General features: G+C 30.5%; 2 protein-coding genes and 1 pseudogene across 2 annotated transcripts; all 3 read right to left on the bottom strand.

Annotated features, from left to right (window-relative positions):
- Positions 1–2,037: 2,037 nt before the first annotated feature.
- On the bottom strand, positions 2,038–2,759 carry LOC131602676 (18.2 kDa class I heat shock protein-like). The gene has a single exon (XM_058874844.1). The coding sequence runs from the start codon at positions 2,671–2,673 to the stop codon at positions 2,197–2,199; it is 477 nt and encodes a 158-aa protein (XP_058730827.1). The 5' UTR covers positions 2,674–2,759; the 3' UTR covers positions 2,038–2,196.
- Positions 2,760–8,750: 5,991 nt separating this feature from the next.
- Positions 8,751–11,052, bottom strand: LOC131605540 (uncharacterized; annotated as a pseudogene).
- A 7,768-nt stretch (positions 11,053–18,820) lies between these two features.
- Positions 18,821–19,559, bottom strand: LOC131602680 (18.2 kDa class I heat shock protein-like). Its single transcript, XM_058874848.1, has one exon. The coding sequence runs from the start codon at positions 19,448–19,450 to the stop codon at positions 18,974–18,976; it is 477 nt and encodes a 158-aa protein (XP_058730831.1). The 5' UTR covers positions 19,451–19,559; the 3' UTR covers positions 18,821–18,973.
- Between the last annotated feature and the right edge of the window lie 4,746 nt (positions 19,560–24,305).

Raw genomic sequence — 24,305 nt, forward strand, 5'->3', positions numbered from 1 at the left:
CAGTGGCACCAATACACTAGAGTTGAATGATGATTTGAATTACACTAGAGCTGAATGATGATTTGAATTACACTAGAGCTGAATGATGGTTTGAATTTTGACAGGACTATATCAATCACCTATTGCTAACTAATAAGACAGCCACAGTTCACTGCTAAAGGATACGACTAACTGCTAGAGCCACCAATGCCAAACCAGTATAGAATATTGCGAAATATTTCCACTTACTCTAGGACATGGAAATATCTCCATTTTACCTGATCCAAGTTACTCCTCCTGCATCAAACTAAAATTAAAACTGTAACAGACATTCACTTTACAGTAACTGCTGTTTGCTCAATTAGTTTTACATTAACTGCTGTTTGCGCAATTAGTATTGAAGCCGTCTTCCAGCACCACAATGGACTGACACACTCCGGTAGAAACTGGACAAGAACTGCATCAATCCAAATTTCTCTGAACAAGCAAACATGATGAAGTGTCCACTGTGATTCAGGAGACCATCCAAATTTTCATTCTGCAAAACTGTGGCTGGACTACTCTTATAACCATCATTATACATTTCCTTAAACTCATACCAAAATGCACCGCTGCAGAAACAGACCAACGTAAAGAATATACTCATAATCTCGCACCACCCCAACCTCTAAATTAATTGATGCAATACACCTCATAATAGGCTTAACGCTTGAAATGATAATTCAACTGTAATGAGACTAAGAGCAGCAGAAAAATTGCTAAGCCAAACTCTAGACCCACAAAATCATAAGAGACCGGACTATTCATCGACCACCAAAAGGAGACCATCAAGCTGCCAGACCAGCAATTTCGGCCCATCATCGACCATTCAAAAAGACTGCATCTTCAGTAGATAAGCACGATCTGCAATGCCGAGAACAGAAATGGCTATACATGCAATGCCACTATATAATATAATTTTCAAACTACAGGAAATTCAAACCACTGTTTAGCATCACTTATATCCACATGTAAATAAAGAAACAGACAAGCCTGTGATCGATGTAAACACCAAAATTCCACTGCCTAAACCAGCTCTTGATTGCTCAGATGTTAATTCATTTTTAATTCCAAGACAAGCCTTAGAATTTATACACCATGGCGATACATTATCATGAATATTGTTTGATTTAATTCTCAACCACTTCCAAGAGAGCAATTTAGCCTCTTCAGCCATCTTTAATCTTATTGTTTCTTGCTTTACATAAACTCCACACGCTAGCGAACCACACCATTGCATTCTTCTCTGATATTGATCAGGCATAGCTCATCAATATCTCCCTGACGCAATGAACTAAACTTAAGTCTGTCACTCATCTATGGAATTCTATTTTGAAACAATCTCCATACAAAACACGAGACTTTTAGCAAAATCACCCTTATAAGTCTCTTATCTCCATACAAAACACGAGACTTTTAGCAAAATCACCCTTATAAGTCTCTTTTACTGAGTACTCATATTTGGAAGTTCCACGAAATTTGAAATTTAAGTCTAATTTACAAACATCCTTCCACCATTTGGATATCCACTTTAAATAATATCACATCTTTCTTTTTTTCGTAAGCTTCATCCACTATTTCATTTGAAACAAGATCCGATCTAATACTTGTTTGCATGCAATGAAAGTTGACTGCAAAACTTTATAAATACACTCTATATAAGTGATATTGGCCTATATTTTCCTATCTTCGCCGGATTATTTTTCTTGGGAACCAAGACTAAGAAAGAGCAATTTGCCCTTTTTACCATCCGACTGTTAAAATAGGACAATAGGCATTGAGTATTCTCACACTGAAAATTTCATGTTTTATCTGTGATTGGAAAGGTTCGGTTGATGAGAAGCACATTATAAGTGATCGTTTCTGCTTTGAATCAGGTAGTTTTTCATGCTGGAGCTTCGGCACTGCATAAGATTTGTTTGTGTGTAATAACAGTGATATTGAAATTTGTTGTGGTGCATTATCTCTTGTTTAGTTTTCACATAACCAAGCATTCATTTGCTTTCTATGGAAAAAGAGTAAAAATTAATTAGTTACTTATTTATATATTGACATTACATCATCATACATCTCTTACACGCAAATCACAAAAACATAACCATTACAAACCAAGATAAGACAAGTACACGAATTTAAAGCAACACAATAACAGAGAGCTTGTTGTGTGTGAGTGTGAGTTCAACCAGAGATTTCAATAGACTTAACCTCAGGCTTCTTAATTTCTTCTTTTGGAACGGTGACAGTTAGAACACCATTTTCCATGGAAGCTTTCACCTGATCCATTTTAGCATTCTCAGGCAATCTGAACCTCCTCAAGAACTTTCCACTGCTACGCTCCACGCGATGCCATTGATCGTTCTTGTCCTCTTTCTCAACGTTCCTCTCTCCGCTTATCTGTAGAACCCTATCATCTTCAATCTCAACCTTCACTTCCTCCTTCTTCAGTCCAGGGAGATCAGCCTTGAACACGTGTGCTTCCGGGGTCTCCTTCCAGTCCACTCGTGTGCTCACAAACGCAGAATTCTCACGAGGGAATGAAGCAGAAAGTGCAGAATTGGAAAATGGAAAATCCTTCAAGGGGTCCCAAACATCAAGAGAGAATGGATCGTATACGTTGCTCCTTCGGTCACCAAAGAAACTTGGAATCAAAGACATTTTTGTTGCAGTTGAAAACACTGTAAATTTAGAATTGTAAGGGAAATTGAATAGATATCGATGCTTAGTGTGAATGCCATTGTTGAAAGGCTCGGGGGTATTTAAAGGAGATGGTGGAATAGCCTTGTATTATCTAGAAAATGCTGTTAGTTGAAAATTCTGAAACATTCTAGACTTCTCAAGAGATCTAAAATTATCAAGATTTTGTTTAAATGTTCAGCGATAAAAATAGATTTTGTCCTACCACCTCTAAAAATTATGTCGCACACCTCTTAATTTTTCTATAGATCAAAATGCTCTTTTTATTTATTACCATATTTTAAAATTATATTTGGTTAAAATCTACATTCTAGTAGATTTTAAAAATTAAAAAAACATACAAGTAAAGTTTTGCATTTTTACCACACTTTTATTCATTCGATATGTGTTTTTATTGATTTTTTTGAAAATTCGGCAATTCACATTGAGTAGGCTTATAAAAAAATAAAATCAATACCATCAAATATTTTTATAAATTTGATATATTTTATAATTTTTGAAAATTTGGAAATTCATATTCAATAGGCCGATAAAAAATTAATTTAACACTATCTGCTTGATAAATCTAATATGTTTTGTAATTTATTTGTATATTTAAAAAATCGATATAAAACCATAATTTTTTTACAAAAATTTATGATTTTATACTAAATATTTAAAAAATCCAATATAAAAAAAAATGATTTTACACTGGTTTTTAAAAATATACGGTAGAAAATTGTAGATTTTAAAAAATTTATGATTTTACATCTATTTTTAAAAAGTAGGTGTAAAATATATGCTTTTATAATGATTCTTTTATAAATATCAGTGGCGGAGCCAAGATGAAATTGTTGAGGGGGCCAAATATTAAAAATAAAACTAATAAAAATTATAATGTTAAAAATGTTTATTCATTTACCCAATAGCACTTGAATGAGATGGTAAGAGATTTCTTCCGTATTATTTAAAAATTTAAGGTTCGATCTTGGTCTTAGACATGCAACCTCGTTAAATTCTTTTGAGGGATCCGACTCGAAAGATTAGTCTGTGCAATTGCGCGTAGAGATATCTCATTTCTACCCAAAAAAATCATTCTATTTGCTTTCACATTTTTTGTTACTAGCAAAAATAAATGTATAAATTGTTTTTTTTTAAACTCTTGTGCAAAAGTGTGTCAAATTATACTATAAAATTTATTGATACATCTTCAAAAATCAACTAATTATTGTCAACATAAATCAACTAATTATTGTCAACGTGTCTAGCAATCATATTATGTCCTTTATTTTTGTAGATTTACGATTTTTATATGCTCTTTGTTCAATAATTTTGTATAGTGATAATTGATTGAAATCATTTTATATGAAAAAAATAACAATCAAATAATCTATGCGTGATTGTATGTGGGGAGGAAAGAAAATCAATAGCCAAACAAAATATGAATGAGAGAGTGTAAAAAAAATACATTCAAAATTTATTTTAGAATAATTTTAAGAAATTGAATTGGATGGACATTATTGTTAATAAATAAATTGGATAGAATTTTTAAAAAAGACAAATATGTTAATAAGTTTGGGAATACATAGACAAATATGTTTAAAAAAATTGTAAAAAGACTCAATAAAAATTAGTTTAGACATTAGCCAACAAGGTTTCATCCCATGACATTTAGGTTGTAGTTATACAACATATCCACTCAGTCATTTTGCATTTATGATAGCATGGTGCTTTATAAATGTATAAATATTAAATTTTATAGGAAAAATTATATATTATATCTGTTTTTTAAAAAAAATCATAAAAACTTTGGGGTGGCCATGGCCACCCCTTGTCCCAAGGAAGATCCGCCCCTGATAAATATTTGGTAAAAATTCGGTAATAACTCATGGATTTTTTTAAAAATCCGATAAAAACTTAAAATTTTCTAAAAAATCCAGTGTATCACACATAAATTTGAAAAACACAATACTTTTTAAAAAACGCAAAAATTCACAAAGGATATTATTGTAAAAGTACAACTATGGCAGAATAAAATCTTCCAATATTGGGTTAACTTCTTGGACTGTAAGGAGAATTGTAGTAATTAGATTGAAAAAAATAGGGAATTGCTTAACACATCCTATGGATGGCTACCCCACTATCGTGAAACCCTTAGACTCCAAAAATACATCTCTAGACACACCACAAACACATTCATTTATGCATAAGGCCCTAAGACTATGCCAAAAAAATTATTGAACTGCATCTCTGTGGAGCTTATGGATATGCATCTCTGTGGAGCTTCCTATTACGCTTTAAAATGCATCAACCATGGCCGACAGGTTGCAGGTCTGCCGCAACCTGATGAGCAGTGGTTTTTGGATGTGATGTGGATATCTGGATTGGGAGACTTGTGCCAGATCAGTTATGTTACTCTTTTAAACATAACTTCGACCACAACACAACTGTAAGTCGAAAACACAACTCATTATAAAGCTCTGAAATACAAAAAACACACCTCCACTTCATACTTTCTAAGCTCCTCATTCCAATGAGCTTCTTCAAGTTTTTGAACCTTGTCTTCTTCAAAGGTTTTGTAAGCAAGTCTTCCAATTGCACTTCTGACTTGCAATACTCAAGTTCAATCTACTCTTTATTCACTCAACATCTAAGAAAGTGGTACCTTCTTTCTATATGTTTTCTCCTTCCATGGCACATAGGATGGTTGGCTAAGTCTATAGGTGACTTGTTATCTACAAACAACTTCATCTTCTTTGGCTCCATAACTTTTAGTTCTTCTAGCAACATTTCGATCCATAAAACTTGACAAGCTGCATAGGATGCTACTACAAACTCAACTTCATAAGATGATAAAACCATTATCCCTTGCTTCCTCATGCTCCAGGAAATCGACGCTCTGCCAATCATGAATATGTAGCCTGCAATACTTTTCCTTCGTCTTGGTCTCCATTGAAGTCAGAATCTGTATAGCCATGCACTTCAGCATTGTCGAAACTGATCTCCAGCCTTGGCATTAGCACACCATGATCAATTTTTCCCTTGATGTATCTCAGCACCCTTTTTACTGCAGTGAGATGACATTCTTGCGGCTTCTCTATAAACCTTCTCAAAAGCCCAACACTTTGGAAAATATCAGGCCTGGTATTACATATATATCTTAAGGATCCAATGATTTTCTTGTAATATTGCATTTACACACTCATCATTTGTATCCTTCAACTCATGCTTTTTGATTTTGATTCCTTGTGGATGAGTGACATACACCTCTTCATCCAATGGTCCATTCAAGAATGTAGACTTAACATCCAATTGGTGTATCTTCCATCCATGATATGTTGCAATCGACACAACAATACCGATGGTTTTCAACCATGCAATAGGTGCATAAAATTCATTGAAGTCGATACCTAGTTTTTTTAGAAAATCTCTTGCCACTAGTCTTTCCTTACACTTGGAAATTTCACCAATTGGCCTTACTTTTAAATTATAGACCCACTTCACATCAATTTGCTTCTTACTAGACCCGTTCTTGACCTCCCAAGTCTTGTTATTCTCAATTTCCCTTATCTCTTCTTGCATAACTTCTAACCAGTTTGAGTCCTCCATTTCTTGTCTCAACTCGAATGGTTTTGTTTCATCCATCATCACTTCTTCTATCACATCACCTGGTGCGTTAACTGGTTGATTAGGAAATCTTTCATAATTAGTGAGTCTCACTTATTCAATTCTTATTCTGGTGGATCTTCTAACATGTTGCTCAGGTGATCTACTCTCCTGAGCATGTATCTCTTCATTTGGTTGATCTTTTTCAAGCACAATTTTGATGCATTTTGTTTAGCAAGAGCTAACCTCCGAGTCCAATCCCAGCTCTTGCCTTAATCTACTCGAACATTTTCATTGATCACTAGCTTATAATCATCTGGTGAATACAGTTTGTAAGAACTAGTCGAATAACCTATAAGAACCATTGCTTGACTCCTATCATCCAATTTTCTTTCAAACTATTCAGGTACATGCATGAAACATACTGATCCAAAAACCTTTAAATGACCAACACTTGGATTAAATCTTGTACAAGCCTCATAAGATGTCTTGTTCACTATCTTTTTGATTTGACATATTTTCAGAATGTATACTGTTGTTGAAACACTTTCACCTCAAAATCTCTTTGGCATTCCTTTAGCTTTCAACATGCTCCTAGCCATGTTCTGTATGGTGCAATGATCTCATGCTTTATGCCTTTATCATTGTATAATTTTGCAAATTCTATTGAAGTATACTCACCCCCACCATCGATTCTTAATTTCTTAATATTGCACTCACTTTGTTTTTCAACATGCAATTTAAATATCTTGAACTATGTGAGTACTTCACTCTTTCATTCAATTAGATAAAGTCACACGTGTCTTGTAAATTCATCTATGAAAGTTAGAAAATAACAATGACCTCCATTTGACCTAAATTCAAAAGGACTATACACATATAATAATGAACAAGTTCCAATTTTTTCTTTTACTTCATAGGCAAGTCATGCTAGAATGAACTCTTTGCTTGTTTGGCTCTATAACATTCTTCACATATATGACTTCACTCCTTTATTTGGGGTAGACCATACACCATATTTTTCATATTGAGCATACTTAAACTTCTAAAGTTCAAGTGACCATACTTGTGGTGCCAAATTTAGTTCTTATCTTCTACTAAAGTCAAAGCAAGACATTGATCATCAACCATGTCGATCTCAATCTTAAATGTCTTGTTATATTCCATGATTAATCTTTCTACACCATCCAACACCTACATTATTGTCTACCATCTTCATGTTGTACCCTTTAACAAATAACTAACCTATGCTTATTGGATTACTTGTCATCAAAGGGACATACAACACATTAGTGATGGTAGCTTTTTGACCATCTTTCTTCAAAAGAACTATGATGTAACACGTCTTCCATCTGCAAACCTGATCTCCTTCTTTACTAATTAATCCAACATGATGAACCAACTCTTGGTTCCAGTAATGTGATTGCTACATACTGAATCTAGATACCACCTTCTAGCTAGATCATCACTAGGTTGCATACTGGCCAGTAGCAACACCTCATCAGGATCACTTCCTCTTGCATGAGAAAACCGGACCTCTTCCTTTCCTTTTGTCCTTGACTCCTTGGGCGATTTTAATTTCTTGCATAATGACCAAGTCTTTGACAATTGTAGCACTGCTCCTCCTTCATGTCAACTTTCTTTTTCGTATGCATGTTACTCATGCATTTCTTGATTGCTTCAGCGTGATTCTTTGAATCACCTATTCTTTACCAAATCTTTTGGTGAATCTTGCTTGCAGTTCCTATTCAACCACTTTCTCCCTTTTTGAGATCATTTGTTTCAGCCTCATCTCATGAACTTCTAATGAAGCTTAAAATTATTCCAACTTCATCTCAACTAGGTTTTGGATTCTTCAATCGACACTAAAATATAATTGAAGTTTGTAGTAAGAGATCTCAATACTTTCTCAATCTTCTGCAAATCATTGATTGACCCACCACACACCTTCATCTAGTTCGTTAGCAGCACCATACATGAAAATAACTGTGAAACTATCTCATCTTCTTTCTTTTGTCATTTGTCGAAAACATAGCTCCTTAGAAAGCTTTGAAATACAAATAACAACTTTAATGTTGGAGTGTTACTTTGCAGATCAACCTCTTTCTCATTATACAAGAAGCTCAAGTTTACCGTTGCGTCTCAGAACCTCCAATCTCTAATCAATTCTAATTCCCTCGTGGAAAAAGTGAAAAGGGAAGAAACATACCTAAAAGATAAACTAAAATCAAGACTGGTTAACAAATCAATAAAAAGAATCAAGAATTTGTGGGAAAAAGAACAGGTTGGATCAATATGTCAATTTGACATATTGGTTGTGAACCTAAAAAGTCATATTCATATTAAAACAGAAATCTCAAATCACAAAACATAAGTAAGCATTACAAATTACAATCAAAACAAGACAAGTACAAAAATTGAAGTTAAAGACAGTAACATAGCTCATACTAAGTTCAGCCAGAGATCTCAATGGACTTAACATCAGGCTTCTTGATCTCTTCCTTGGGAACAGTGATAGTAAGAACACCATTCTCCATTGAAACCTTCACTTGATCCATTTTAACATTCTCAGGCAATCTGAACCTTCTAAAAGAAACTTTCCACTGTTATGCTCAACACGATGCCATCCATCGTTCTTATCTTCTTTCTCAATGTTCCTCTCTCTGCTTATCTGTAGAACCTTATCTAGTGACAGAGCCAGGGAAAAAAATTGGGATGGCCGATAAAGTAAAATAAAAATTATAAATAAAAATGTAAATTATATTTCATAGAAAGCATTTTAGTTAAAATAAATATAATGTTGATTATAAAAAAATTAAATTACATAACTTAAAAATACCTTATAATAATGCTTTACGTGTTCGAGTGACTTGAAATCATCAATAATAGACTCAGAACTAATGTTTGCACTAATCTTCCTTTCAATATAAATTGTCATGCTATCTCTTAGAAACCCAACATCCATCTTGTTTCTCAACTTAGTCTTGATAATTTTCATTGCTGAAAAAGACCTCTCAGTTGTGGTCGTAGAAACCGGTAGAGTCATGATAAGGCAAAGTAGCCTATTAATCAAGAAGTAAATTTTAGCTTGTCCAGTTTCAATCAAACATGAACATAGTTCTTGAATAGTTGATAAATTATTAAAATTTGATGCTTAGCGAGCAACAAATAGAAAATGTCGAAGTTGAAATTGCAAATTATTCTTCTATTGATCACTAAAATTTATTGGATAATATTTTTCAACTAGAGAACAAATAGTATTGTCAAAACAATGATTGTCTTTGTGTATTTTAGGAAGGTTTATATTTGTAGTAATTCTACAACAGTTGTATCTTGCTAATTACTAGGTTTATTTATTTAGTATCAATCCCATAATCACAAGGATTTGTTTCCTTAGAACTAGCTGTCCATATTTCCTAAAATAGCTTGTAGGCTGATGTATATGTATATATAGGTCCAATGACCTCATAGCAAAATACACAAGAATATTATTTCTTCTAAATTTGATATGGTATCAGAGCCTATCGATCGGACAATGGGTCGCCCATCGTTAATATCCACGCACCAAGCCCAAAAGAGTGATGGGCGTGAGGGGTGTATTAGGAAGATCCTAAGGTCCCACATTGGTTGGAAATAGAGCATTGAAAAACTATATATAGAGGGACACTCCTCACCTCACTAACCGGTTTTGCAAGGATGAGTTAGGTCAAACTCTAATAAGTATCAATGTTAAAAGCTTTATATTCATCCTTAGGAGACAAAGCACGAGAAAGGGTAAATAAATCCATTGCCTTCCTGCTCACTAAATCTATTATTCAAATCTTGTAATTATCAATGGTAGTTAAAAAGATTTCAACTTCGAAGTAATATTGAATCGTAACTTGATTCTCTTCAAGACGAGATCGTCCAAATCTTGTTACTGAATGAATATCATTAAGATCAGGAATCTCAATAAAATGCTTTTCAAAAAAAGATGTCATTGTAGTAAACAATATATCCGAACCATTTTCTTTCAAGTCTTGAATAAAACTTTTTGTTGAGTGAACCAAGTGCATATCATTAATTACATCTTGATTTTTTTTGTAAGACTTGACAAAGCATATCTATTATCCCCATAATTTCTTTCATCAAATGCAAAATAAATATAAAATCAAATGCCTTCTAGTAATTCTAAGAACTATATGATTCCCCGCGTGTAGCATAATTTTCTCTTTCTTTTGCAATTTTCTTTAAAACTGAACAAGTTGCTTCATACATGTTTATCAAGCTACAAATAGAATTGTAATGTGATCCCCAACGGGAATCTCCAGCTCGTTTCAAAGTACCAATTTGATTTGAACCTTTACCAGTTACAATCTCACCAAACTCTAAAAAATGTGCAATCTCTTCTAATTGAGAAGCTTGTAAGTCATCACGGCGCTCGATAGAAGAACAAACAACATTGACGACAAAAATCAGTTGATCAAAGGATTTAGAAATTGGTTGGACTTCTCTTGATGGTGTAACCAAGGCAAGTTACAATCAATGAGCATAACAATGAACATAATATGCATAAGGAAAATCCTTCATAAAGAGTGCTTGTAAACCATTCCATTTCTAGCACCATCATACCCTTATTCGCAAATGTTAGAAACATCAAGGTTATGTCAAAAGAGTATATCACATATTGCTTCCTTAAGAGTTAACAAGTGTCACATCAAAAAATCTCTCTTGTATTAAATCAATTTTATCAACAAATCTTAATACAAGAGTCATTTGTTCCTTTTTTGACTCATCGTGAGCTTTATCTACAACAATACAAAATTTGAAATCACCAATTTTCTCACGAAGATGCTTTTTCACCCTACTAGAAATAAAGACATGTGATTCATTTCTAACTTTCTTCCAAGTTCTAAATCCCTTAGAAATAAACAAATATGCTTTTTCACCCTAACTAGAAATAAAGATATGTGATCCATTCCTAACTTTCTTCCAAGTTCTAAATCCCGCAGAAATAAAGATATGTGATCCAGGATGTTCACTTGATTTTTTGCTAAATAGGTAACATGATAAGCAGTATACAGCATCTTCGGATGTGAATATTCTAACTAAGAGAATAATATGCTAAATCAAGTGTGTTGAAACCTTCTTCAGTCTATTTTCCAACACCTTTGATATCACTTTGTAGATGCATCCAACAAGGGATATTGGTCAATAACCAATAATCCTAGACGGATTCATTTTCTTCAAAATTAATAATAATAAAAAAAGAATAATTTGCACCCTTAGTCATCCTAATCTATCATATAAGAAAAAAACATGTTGATTAAAACCCTTAATTGCCCTTATTAGTCCATAAGTAAGCCACGTGGCTAGGTTAACAATTAATCATGTTTTATTATAAAAAAAATCAATTTTAATTGTTGCCAAAATCCTTGTAACACATTATCCTTTGTGCAGTTTCTCTTCAAACTTCAACAACCGCCTCTCACTCATCACCCACATTCTTTCATTCCATGTCTCATATCCCAACTCCTTCTGTTCTTTCATTCCACAACCTTTCCACGGTTTTTCAAAAACTGTTTCTCTTCCATCTCAAAAATCGTCCCTCTCACAATCGTATCTCTTTCTCTCTCTCCCACATCTTTTTATGCAACTGATTCCTTTCCCTTTCTTCTCTTCTGCCTTCTACCTCTTCTTAAAAAACCCTAACACTAGAATATGTTGTAAGAGAACAATGATGAAAAAATTTGAGTATTCAAGCGATTTTAACAATTTCGGCGGAAACGAGTTTGAGTATTCAAGCGATTTCAATGCTTTGAATAATAAACTGATGATGACACTGACGGTAGCTATGTTTGGTTTGGCGGGAGTTTCATAAAATCACTGTAAAAACTTCAAAATCGCGTTTGGAAGGGCTTTAGACGTGTGTTTGGTGGCTGAAATGCCAAACCAAACAGGCACGATAACGATGATGACTATGATATGGATGAAGATGACAACAATGGGGATGAATATAATGATGAAGAATCTGAGGAGGATGGGACTGAGATGGAAAAGAAGGTATAATCTTGATTATTTGAATTGACAAAATCTTAGTTTAATTTACTTATATTTATTTTATAAATTTGAACAATTACTTTTTATACTTTTTATTATAAATTAGTCCATCCTTTACAAATCAGCACGACTTGAATCAGCGGCGAGTAACAAACGAAATCGGTGCTCGTCCGAAAAATGGTTAATACAAAGGTAGGTTATAGAAAATAGTACTATCAATTGTTAAATTCCTTCTATTTTGAAGTGATTTTTGTTTGAAATCTAATTCAGTTTTGATTGTTGTTTAACAGTTTCACCAATAGCAAGTCGTCGGAAGGGGTGTTCCCACCGAAACCGACGAGCACCCGAAGGTTTACTGCATGAAGCTTTGGCCTACCAATGAGGTTCGTGCCAAATCCAAATTCTGGTACGTATCTAATTCACTAACAAATTGGAGTGTTTTTTTTATTGTTTTTATAATGATTTAGTGTTAAATGGGGTTATTTGTTTTGTTTAATAATGTTAATAATTATAGGTATTTTTTGAGGAAGTTGAAGAAGGTCAAGAAAAGCAATGGACAAGTGCTGGCCCACAATGAGGTAAGCTCATCATCAATGATCAGTTGTAGTAGTAAATTAAATTGTAATTTGATGGGGTTTAGTAGGGTTGTAGTTAAGATAGATTTCTACTTAGAACTATTTTGTGTGGAGCTTCTGTTATTGAATTGTTAAGTTTAATTGGTTATTGATTGGCTAAGAAAGTGTTAAATTCTGCATTAGAGCACTCATGTAATTCTTGAATCACATATATCAATTTATTTGGTCACAAAAATTGTCTAAACAATTGGCAATTTCTCACCATGAACATATTGAAACTATTGATAAAATCAGGATTTAAATTTATTGACTCTAATGTTTTACTGACCGCGTGAGTGACCTACCCAGGGATGTCGGGTTCAAAAAAGTTTGGAATCTAGCTGCTGGACTAGAGTGAATTTAGTAGTTGATAGTCGAGATGTCAGTGCAAGACTACATCTGGGATACTGAATAAGAGGCTCTCATAAAACACGTCCCTGTTTTTTCCATGGAATTTAATTTGTCCACCAACCGACGATTATGTTATTGTTGATATTTTTACAAGGAATTCATTGACGATCTAACAAAATCAGTGAAAAATGAAGTCATTCCTATGTGTCGAATTGATGATGTTGTGAGGAGAATTTTGCGTGTTATATTCATGATGGGGATTTTTTAGAACCCTTCTGATTATAGTTTGGTTAATCATCTTGGGACTAAGGTTAGCTGTTTTCCTTTAACTACATTATGTTAACTATTAGATATAACTTATAATTTTATAAAGACCACCCTACAATCATCTCTTCTATGGTTTTATAAATTCTAAACAGGAACATAAAGAACTTGCTAGAGAAGCTGTGAGGAAATCCATGGTCCTTCTCGAAAATGGCAAATCTGATAAAAACCCTTTGCTACTTCTTACTACAAAGGTTCCAAAAATACTCTGTGGCTGGAAGCCATGCAAATAATCTAGGATATCAGTGTGGTGGTTGGACCATTGAATGGCAAGGAGTCGGTGGCAACGATATTCTTGAAGGTATGATTCATTTTGATTGATATGTACGATCACTCTAAAAACGTTTTACAATGTCAATCAGACATATTCGTTAGATCATTAAAAATATTTGATTTTAAACATAACTCATAGTTATCATCTACCCTTCTTATTCTTGTGAAAATTCTTGATATGATCAGGGATTACAATTCTCGATGCTATAAAGAACACGGTTGATCCAGAGACCATAGTGATCTACGAGGACAAAGAAATTGCCGGACCCTGTCGAGAAAGGTGTCAGTCTTTGTAAATGATCAAGGATAATATAGGGAAATATCTAACAAAAATTTGCCTGTCTGTTTACTTTAGTGAGGCTCTCTCCTCCCTGCAAAAGTATTTTGAAGAAATGGAGTATTCATATATGCTGGAGCAAGCATATGAATGGGGAAAATGGGTAAGTCTGGATTTGGCTGACACATTTATATTGTTCTACCATATTAAGGAAAATATTAGCGCTTCAATATGATATAAGAAAAATGTTTCATGATTTTTATTGTTTTTTTACACCTGTTAACCCTTTCAATAATATCATATTAGTGTGTTCTTCCCTATCTTTTAAACAAATGAAAATTCTCTACTTCACTGCTTTTACTTTTACTGTATCTGCCCATGCTTCAAGAGAATGAAGAATTTGCAAACCATTTAATCCATTACTTGGCGAAACATATGATAGATAAAGGAGAAAAGTAACATTATTATTTTAGTAATGTTATATTTTTTCTATTTAATAATACTATTTTATCATATTTATGTTTGACTATTACATGATTTTTTTTTCTCTTATTAGTGGAGTGGGATGGACAATGTAAATTTGATGTCGGATGAAAAATTGAAGTCTTATCAACTGAATGATATTCTTACGGATCAAATGGGTATTCAGAATACAATCCAAACTAATGAATTCCTTTCTCATCTTAAATAAAAAAAAATCAAATATACATGATAACAACTCTTCTATCAACTATTTCTCTCTATCAATTAATCTATTTCATATATGTTTATTTAGGTAATTAAATTAAATTATATCACATTTCTTAAATATTTAATAAAAATTTGAGTTACTATACATAAATGTATATCAAAAAATTTATTACACTTCCTTACTCATGTTTATTTAGGTAATTAAAGTAAATTATATCACATTTTTTAAATATTTAATAAAAATTTGAGTTACTATACATAAATGTATATCAAAAAATTTATTACACTTCCTTACTCATCTTAAATCAAAAGTATCGAATCTATATGATATTTACATGATAATAGCTCCTCTTTCAACTCTCTCTCTATCAATTACTCTATTTCTATATATTAGCTCCTCTATCGATTACTCTATTTCTAGATGTTTATTTAGGTGATTAAATTAAAGGGTTTTTCTAACCTATACAACATTGCATAGGATAAGAAACCATTAATACACCACTTTTTAATTATAAATTACCATATTGATTATTATTTATGTTGATCCATTAATTGAGTGGGAGAGAGAAAATATAAAAGATTACTTTTCAAAAAAAATAATTAATATGATAATTTATATGAAAAGAAATAATGTATTAATTGCCCTTATTCTATGCAATGTTGCATAGGTTAAAAAAACCATTAAATTAATTACTTCACATTTATTATGTATTTAATAAAAAATTAAATTAATATATATATATATATATATAAATTATACAAAAAAAAATTAAAAATGGTGTAGACTGTCCTATGGCGAGTTCTTTTATGGTCAAGTTTAAATCATCTACATTCTTGTAAAAAAAAGAAGAAATATACAACTTTATTTAGGAAAAGATAAATAAGAGTTTAAATTTTGAGAAGGACCAATTATAAATATGAATTATATATCAATAAATATTTTAATTTTAGTTAGTAATAAAAATTAAAAATAGTAATTTTTAAGATTGTTAAAATATGATTGTATGATTTTTTATTTTTTATTTGTTTAAAACACTAATTATTGGCCATTATTATAAAATAATAAATGAGCATTATTATAATTTATTTAAACAATTAAAATAATATTTTTAAATATAAAATTTAAAAAAAGAAAGATATATAATATTGAATTTAGTTGAGTACCTATACATTCATTCAATTAAATGAAGATATTCAATATCATATTAATATTTAATATTATTTTATTGTTAATATTTAAAAATTAATTAACATTAAAGAGTACCTAAAAATTTGTCTTTATTTTTACAAATTAGGAATGAAAAAAAGTTCATTAGTAATATTTTTTTAACATACAAATTATGAATGAAAAAAAAAATCGTTAATATTTTTTAACATCCAAAAATAATTTTTTTTTTGGTAATAAAGCCACCTCACTTTTATGTTCCAACTAGGGGTGGGAATAGGCCAGGCCGACTAACAGGGGCCTACGGCCCAGCCTACATAGGCCTAGGTCAGGCCAGGCTTTTTAGATAAATAGAAAAGGCCTAGGCTTTTTTATAAGCCTATTTAGCTAAAAAGGCTAGGCCACAGGCCACATAAAAAGCCTTTTAAGCCTAAGAGGCCGGCCTATTTAAATACATATGAATAATTTTATTATTATTATATTATATTTTTTACTTTGAATTAAAAATATAAAAATAAATTGTAGTTATCTTGAAGAAATTATGAAAATAAGATGAAAAGAATCTTATGAACAATGTCATAAGTTGTTTCAATAAGTTCTCTCAAACAAATAATATCACAAAATTTATGCTACTAGGTAAACTCAAATAAACTAATGCAAACAAACATTTAATCTCATTGATCTTTTAATTTGTTAGTTTATATAAAGACGAGTTGAATGACTTATTAACAAATGTTCAAATGAAATAGGCTTTTAAGTAAGCTAATAGGTCAATCAGGCCTTCAAAAAGGCCAGGCCTAGGCCAAAAAAATAAGCCTATGATAGGCTACAGGCCAGGCTTAGGCTTTGAATATTATAGCAGGCCAGGCTCAGGCTTGGCAAAGCCTAGCTCGGCCCAGCCTATTCCCACCCCTAGTTCCAACTCACTGTCTCATTTCAAATTCACTTAAATTCTTTTTAGAAGTTAATAAAAAATAGAGTAAAAAAATGTTACTTCAAAAACTGTGTATAAATTATGTTTAATTAATTTACATTTATAAATATTTTTCAACATACATTAAATACAAATGTTTCGTACAAAATCATTTTTCATCCGTGCAGACGCACGGAGTCTGCACGGGTATTTAAATTTGTAAATAGCCGACGACTGCACGGAGTTTGCACGGGTATTTAAATTTGTAAATAACTGACGACTGCACGAAGTCTGCGCGGGTATTTAAATTTGTAAATAGCTGACGACAACTTAATATACTACACCATTATTCATGCAAATACACTGGTACTGATATGATACGCACATGGTACTAATATTAAGCTATTGATTATACCGTTGATTTAAATATTTTTATACACGAAAGAAATTATAGAAACCGATTTATTATCTCTTTTAAAAATAATAAACTATTTTAGTTAGAAATAATTAATAAATTATTTAATTTTTCTTTATTTTATCACAATTCTTATTTCTTCAAATTTGAAAATAACCGCCGACAACTTGGCATACCACACCTGTATCTCTGTGCAAATGCACATGTATTGATATGATACTTATATTAATGGAAATATGAAGTTAGTGATCCAATTTTTTTCATTAATTATGCATTTAAATAACTTTTTTCCAATAACTATTAAAAATAGTGACATTATAACATAGCACACAACTACTCGTGCGAACACACTGGTAACACACCAGGACTATATAAAAGGACGGGGTAACCATACAAAAATCCGTGCAAACACACGGGTTATTTTATTTTTTTTACAACGTTAAACTTCATTTTTTTAGATGTTATGTTTTTGGACTTTTATGTAAAATTTCTTTTTTATTGATATTCAACTAATTTTAATTTTAGATATTTATTTGTCTTATAAACCTGTTTATTATTAATTACAACTCTGATGACTCTAAAAACATTTTTTTCTTCTATTTTTCACAACTGTCTTTTACAAAGTTTTTCTTAATCATAATAGTTTTTAAAAACTTATACAATTATCTTGGGGTTCATTTTTTTTCAATAATATTTTCATATTTTCTAATTTCTTTGAATTTCTATGACAAAATATTTTAATATTATATTTAAAATTAAATATATTTTTGAATAATAAGCTATCTATTATTTGATTTTTTTTTACTTTTTAGATTAATTTTTGAATTCAAATGCGCGTAACACAGTGGAACCCGTGCAAACGCACGGGTATCCTACTAGTGTTAGTATAAAATTCAAACCCAAAATTTATCATGTCCAAACTTGAACTCTTTGAACTATCGCACTCACAAACAACTCTTCGAACTTCTGTCTGAAGTAAGACATGTCACCTAAAAATAGATAGGAGGATTAGAAAGGGGATCATATATTACATTGTAGTTCGAAAGAAATAGTCTTTTGGCATTGGGAAGCAGACATATTTTGTATCTTGTATTCTTCTGCTAATTTGGTCTTAAATTATAAACTGGATAGGAATAGATAGAATGGAAAATAATGATATTTGTCAACCAACTCACAGTATGATGTATTACAAGATCAAATTATTTTCTGGGAAATTCAAAGAGAAGGTGGATGGTGAAATCAAACTCTATTTTACAAGATTTAATATCAAAGTGCTATTTAGAGCTTCAGAATTAAAATTTATGTTAAAGGTGAAAAGGTGAAGATTAAGCCATTATTTTGGGTCAGTTTTTTTTGCAAGTCCTCAAAATACTGTTGCTTAATTTTGTTAAAACTTCAAGCTCTATTGCAACTAAACATTCAGTATGATTCATTAGAATATGAATACAATAACACCCATAAGAACGAACAACAACAAGTATGTACTAATTTATTTATGCATTAACATTTCACAATTACATCACCATACATTTCTTGCGGACATCAGAGAAAGGTGAGCATTACAACCAAGAAAGCACACGATTTAAAGCACTAGAGAAACATAGCTCATTCTAGTTTAACCAGAGATTTCTATGGACTTAACTTCAGGCTTCTTGATCTCTTCTTTTGGAACGGTGACAGTGAGAACACCGTTTTCCATTGAAGCTTTCACCTGATCCATTTTAGCATTCTCAGGCAATCTGAACCTCCTCAAGAACTTTCCACTGCTACGCTCCACACGATGCCATTCATCGTTCTTGTCCTCTTTCTCAACGTTCCTCTCTCCGCTTATCTGTAGAAGCCTATCATCTTCAACTTCAACTTTCACTTCCTCCTTCTTCAGTCCAGGAAGGTCAGCCTTGAACACGTGTGCTTCAGGAGTTTCCTTCCAGTCAACTCGTGTACTCACAAACGCAGAATTCCCCCGAGGGAATGAAGCAGAAAGTGCAGAACTTGGAAATGGAAAATCCTTCAAGGGATCCCAAACGTCAAGAGAGAATGGATCGTATACGTTGCTCCTTCGGTTGCCAAAGAAACTTGGAATCAGCGACATGTTTGATGTAGTTGGGCACTCTGTAATTTGATAATTGAGTACGAAATGCTATCGATGCTTAGTGTGATTCACATGGTTCGGAAGCGCAGGTATATAAAGGAGATGAATGAATAATCTTGTACTATCCAGAAAGTGCTGTTTATTGTTTTATTTTGTCACCGAGTCTTGAAAATTCTGAAACATTCTAGAGTTCTACAGAGACCCAAAATTCTCTAGATTTTATTTTAATTATTCAGCAATAAATAAGAGGGCTTGGACTTTGTTTTTGACAGAAAATAGGTTTGGGTTTTGAAGCCCTGCCACTCTTTCAAATGTAAATGACACCCTTTGAGTATTCATAACTGAAACACTTATCTAATATAATATATAAAAATCAATTACTACCAAATTCCCTTAATTACCCTAATCACAATCAATTAAACATGGTTTTACATACCCCTGAGCGTCATTTTACATCTAATCATGATTACATTCCAACATCCAATTTAATGCAAAACTTCTTTATTGGAACACACTTTTTTTATTGCATCGGTGCATTTTCATTGGGTCATGCAGACATAGAGCCAAGTGAAGTCTGCATAATTTCAAATTTGCATACCCTTTTCCATTCCTCTCATTCAATTTTGTTTGCCTCTTGAATCCTATAATAACTACATAATGCATCTCTCATCCACAAGTTCAATCTCTCCTTCAACCCTAAACCCATTTGCTTTATTCTATACACAACAGTCTATTCCAATTCCTTCCCACCAATTATAAAGTAAAGTTGCTTTTCACCTTCCTATACATCTTTTCAGATCCTTTCAATCTTTCTTTAGTCTTTGGTTTACACCTAAGTTCTACATATTCTTCTTCTTTCTCCATTATAGCAAGGAGAAGTTTTCTTTAAATCTTTCTTCCATCCTTTTTTCGTCTCCACCTTTTGGCCAGAATTTTTCTTCTTTCTTCTGCTGTCATCGTGTTTATGTTTCATCTTTTATATAATTTTTCCTAATGCGATGCTTTCATTTATTCGTTTCTGTGTTTCTGTTAAACACATAATGGGCTGAATTTTTTCGCTGATTATTTGTTTTGTTGTTGTTATCGCTTAGAAGATGGAAAAAAACAAGATTCAAATTTTTGCTAACCATAAATTGTTGTTGTTTGTTGTTATGCTTAGATTGAGAGATGAGGGGATTGTTTTTACATGAGGATAGAAGCAGAGTTGGAAGAGGGAGGAAGTTAGCGCAACCCAGTGGAGAAAGTGAGAATCGATGAGAAATTAAAGTTAATCGATGAAAAATTTAAGTTGAGAGAATGTGATATTGCTGATTGCTTTTTTCAAATTATGCTTTTTAATTGGTTTGTTAATTGTTATTATTTTAATTTAATGTGAACTTTTTGTAAAACTATATGCATTTTATTATTGTGTTATATTTTTCACGTGATTGATGCCAATGTAATGAAGACATTTTCCTTTATTCCACTACATTATTAATCTTCTTTTATATGAATTCTACTAAAGATACACACACCATAAAGAAACGTATGAGATATCTAATAATAATTATGAAATTATTTCTTATAGCAATCATAGAAAATAGAGGAATAGAATTAAACAATATGAATAATTTTAATCATTAAAGTTTCTAATCGAATATAATTATTATTACAGTTTTGAAAATATTATTAACAGATTTCATTTTTTTCTTATTTTCACAAGTGTTATTGTGAAAAAGATTAATCAAAATGATAATATGATACTATTTAAAGATTAATTAATAAAATAAATCTATTAAATATATTAACCATTTTTTAAATTAATATATTTAATGCAATCTACTTTTAATACAATGAAGTAAGTATACTATCAATTTTACTTAATTATCATAATTAAAATAATTTAATAATCTTTTTTTAGTACCTAAATGTCATTTTGCGTTAAAAATTTATTAATTAAAAATTAATTCTATTATAATTATTATTAATGACAGACTAATTAATAGTATAAATAAATTCAAATAAGTGATTGAGATATATAAGGAAAATGTAAGAATATCTCTTCTTAGGGGGTGTGAAAAAAATTAGGCGTTAATAGAGGTGTTAAGTATTGGGTTTTAATATATTAAAGATTCTCACACAAAATTCATAAATGAATGGAGAGTTTATATATTTCAATTCTATGAATCACTTCCATTTCACACAAAATCGAGATTGATTTATCTAAAGTTAGAAACTCCAAATGTTTTATTCTTTCTATTAACAAATAAAAAAAATTAATTTAATTTTTAAATCAAATTATACTAAAATAGTAGAGATAAGTGAATTATATTAAAGTCAATTATAGATAAAATATTCTTTTTCAACAGCAAATCAAATCAGTTAGCTTATTAGATTTTTTGTAATAAAAAATATTAAAAATTTAATTTTTATTATTTATTTTAAATCAATTAAAAATAAGTTTTTGGAAACATGATTTTAGGTTAAATCATTTTTATGATAATGAGAGTTAATTTAAAAGTGGGTTAATTGAGAACGTGAATATTAGATTTTTTTTAAGGGAAAGTTAAATTAAAAAGCTAAATACAAAATAATTATTTTAGAAAAGTGAAAAGATATTTACTTCAAGACAATCTGCATCAGTCATCATACATATTTTTTAGTGTAGAAAAGTTGTATTTTCTCATACATTGATAGGTGTTGTGTTGTATTTTGGTCTAATTTGTTGTAACAAACTAATAAAATATGATTTCTTTTATAAATTTTTTAAACAAAAATATCATATACCTGATAAAAAAATGATATATATTATTATTACATGATACAAATAAAAATAAAATTGACATGAAAAAATGTTAGCATTTATTTATGATAAGATGTTAACATTTATTCTAAAAGTTGATACATATATTTTTTTTTTATTAAAAAACATGAGAAAATTATGATTGATGAATAAACAATTTTTTTTATGAAAGACACAAATTTATTTCTTTTTTATATTTAAAACAAAAGGCCAAGATATCAACTATTATATATTTATTTACTATTTATAAAAATATTATATATAAGTAGTGTACATCCTCATATTTAATTTTTTTAAAAAAAACTTTTAATATATTTAATTGAAAAAAAATGGGTACATGAATTTCACGGGAGAGTTTAAAATTGGGATTGCAATTTTCTCACGTAAAATTTCAAAAGGAAGGATAAGATTTCACGGGAGAGTTTGACTACGATTCTCTCATATAAAAATTTCACCAAAAATAAAGTGTCTTCATGGTTCAGAAGACCATCTTAAATTCCAATAAATTAAATATTTGATTCACTGAAGTTCAATGGAGAGTTAAAAAAGAATTAGGATTTGATTTAATTCATAAATTAAATATGATTTTTCAATTTATTTATTTCAATCTAAATTAAAAATTAACTACACACAAATAATTATAAAATCATTATACGGTTAATTAATCATAACAAAATGAAATTCATATAACTCTCTACCTTCCATACAATATCAACAAATATATAGTACTTGACATAATTCAAATTCAAATAGAGGAATCAGTATAAAATAATTGTAAATAATTAAACATACAATTTTTTTTGTATAGAATTAAAAATTAAAAATTAAATGCATATAACACCTTTCAATACGCATTATTGTATCTTTCCTATTGAAAATAGTTGACATTAATTCTAATTTATATTCATTTCTTTAATATCTATAAAAAAAAATATTTGACATTAATTCTAATTTATATTCATTTCATTAAATATATCAAATATAAAGAAAGAGTTGGTATATAAATCTTTTTCAGTCAAGATTATAAATAAAATTATAAGTTATTTTTTATTTAATAAATGTTCTATTTTTTGTTATTGGATATGCAATTTGAATTAAATATTTTTGCTGTTTTTATTCCATTACATTAGTATTTTTGATTCGGTATGAGTAGCTAACACAAATATGAGAAATTAACGACATATATGTGATAAGTAACATTAATATTAATAATATACATCTTTTGTACAAATTTTTCTTTGGTAAATCAAATTAAATATATATTTAAAGTTAAATAATGAGATTTAAATGTGTTGCATTGAATTATAATATCTCATTTCATTATTTTTTGTTTCTTGACTTATATAGATGTTATAATTTTTTTTGCAATTTCTTATTTTGATAATTTAAATTTGCAATTTGAATCATGCTCATAAAAAGGCGGGTAGACATACTAGGGGTGGGAGGCCATAAAAATTGTTGATAATGTGCGTCTGCGGAAAAAAAAGGCGGGTAGACATACTAGGGGTGGGAATCCATAAAAATTGTTGATAATGATAGTACATAATAACTACATTATTTAATTTTTATTTATTTTTTTACTTTTTATCAAGACCTATATTTTTTCAGAGTTAAAATTGTAATCAACAATAATAATTAATTATCTCTAATATTATTTTAATTTTTATCGAACATAAATTAAAACAACTACAAATTGATAAATTAAATTAATATTGATATGATAATCATCATTGAAGAAATTATTTCGCTTAATTAATATATATTTTAATATAATACTTTAACCATAACCATATTATATTTATTTAATATTTATACCGACTTTACGTGACCCGTGCGGGCGCACGGGTCCTTTACTAGTTATATATTTATTTTTAGTTCTTAGATATCACATGTGCTTTCAAAATTATTTTTATGTTTTTGGAGATGTATTCTGGAGTGTACCTTTTTTTTACTTAGTTTGAAAATGTTTCGTAAATGCATCTACGGAATATATCTGTATACATATCTACGGAATAAATCAGATACAAAAAATCAACATTGCAACGATAAAAACAACATTCATAACTTAAAATC

Source organism: Vicia villosa, linkage group LG5 (assembly GCF_029867415.1).
Source record: "Vicia villosa cultivar HV-30 ecotype Madison, WI linkage group LG5, Vvil1.0, whole genome shotgun sequence".
In the NCBI taxonomy this organism is placed as follows: domain Eukaryota; kingdom Viridiplantae; phylum Streptophyta; class Magnoliopsida; order Fabales; family Fabaceae; genus Vicia; species Vicia villosa.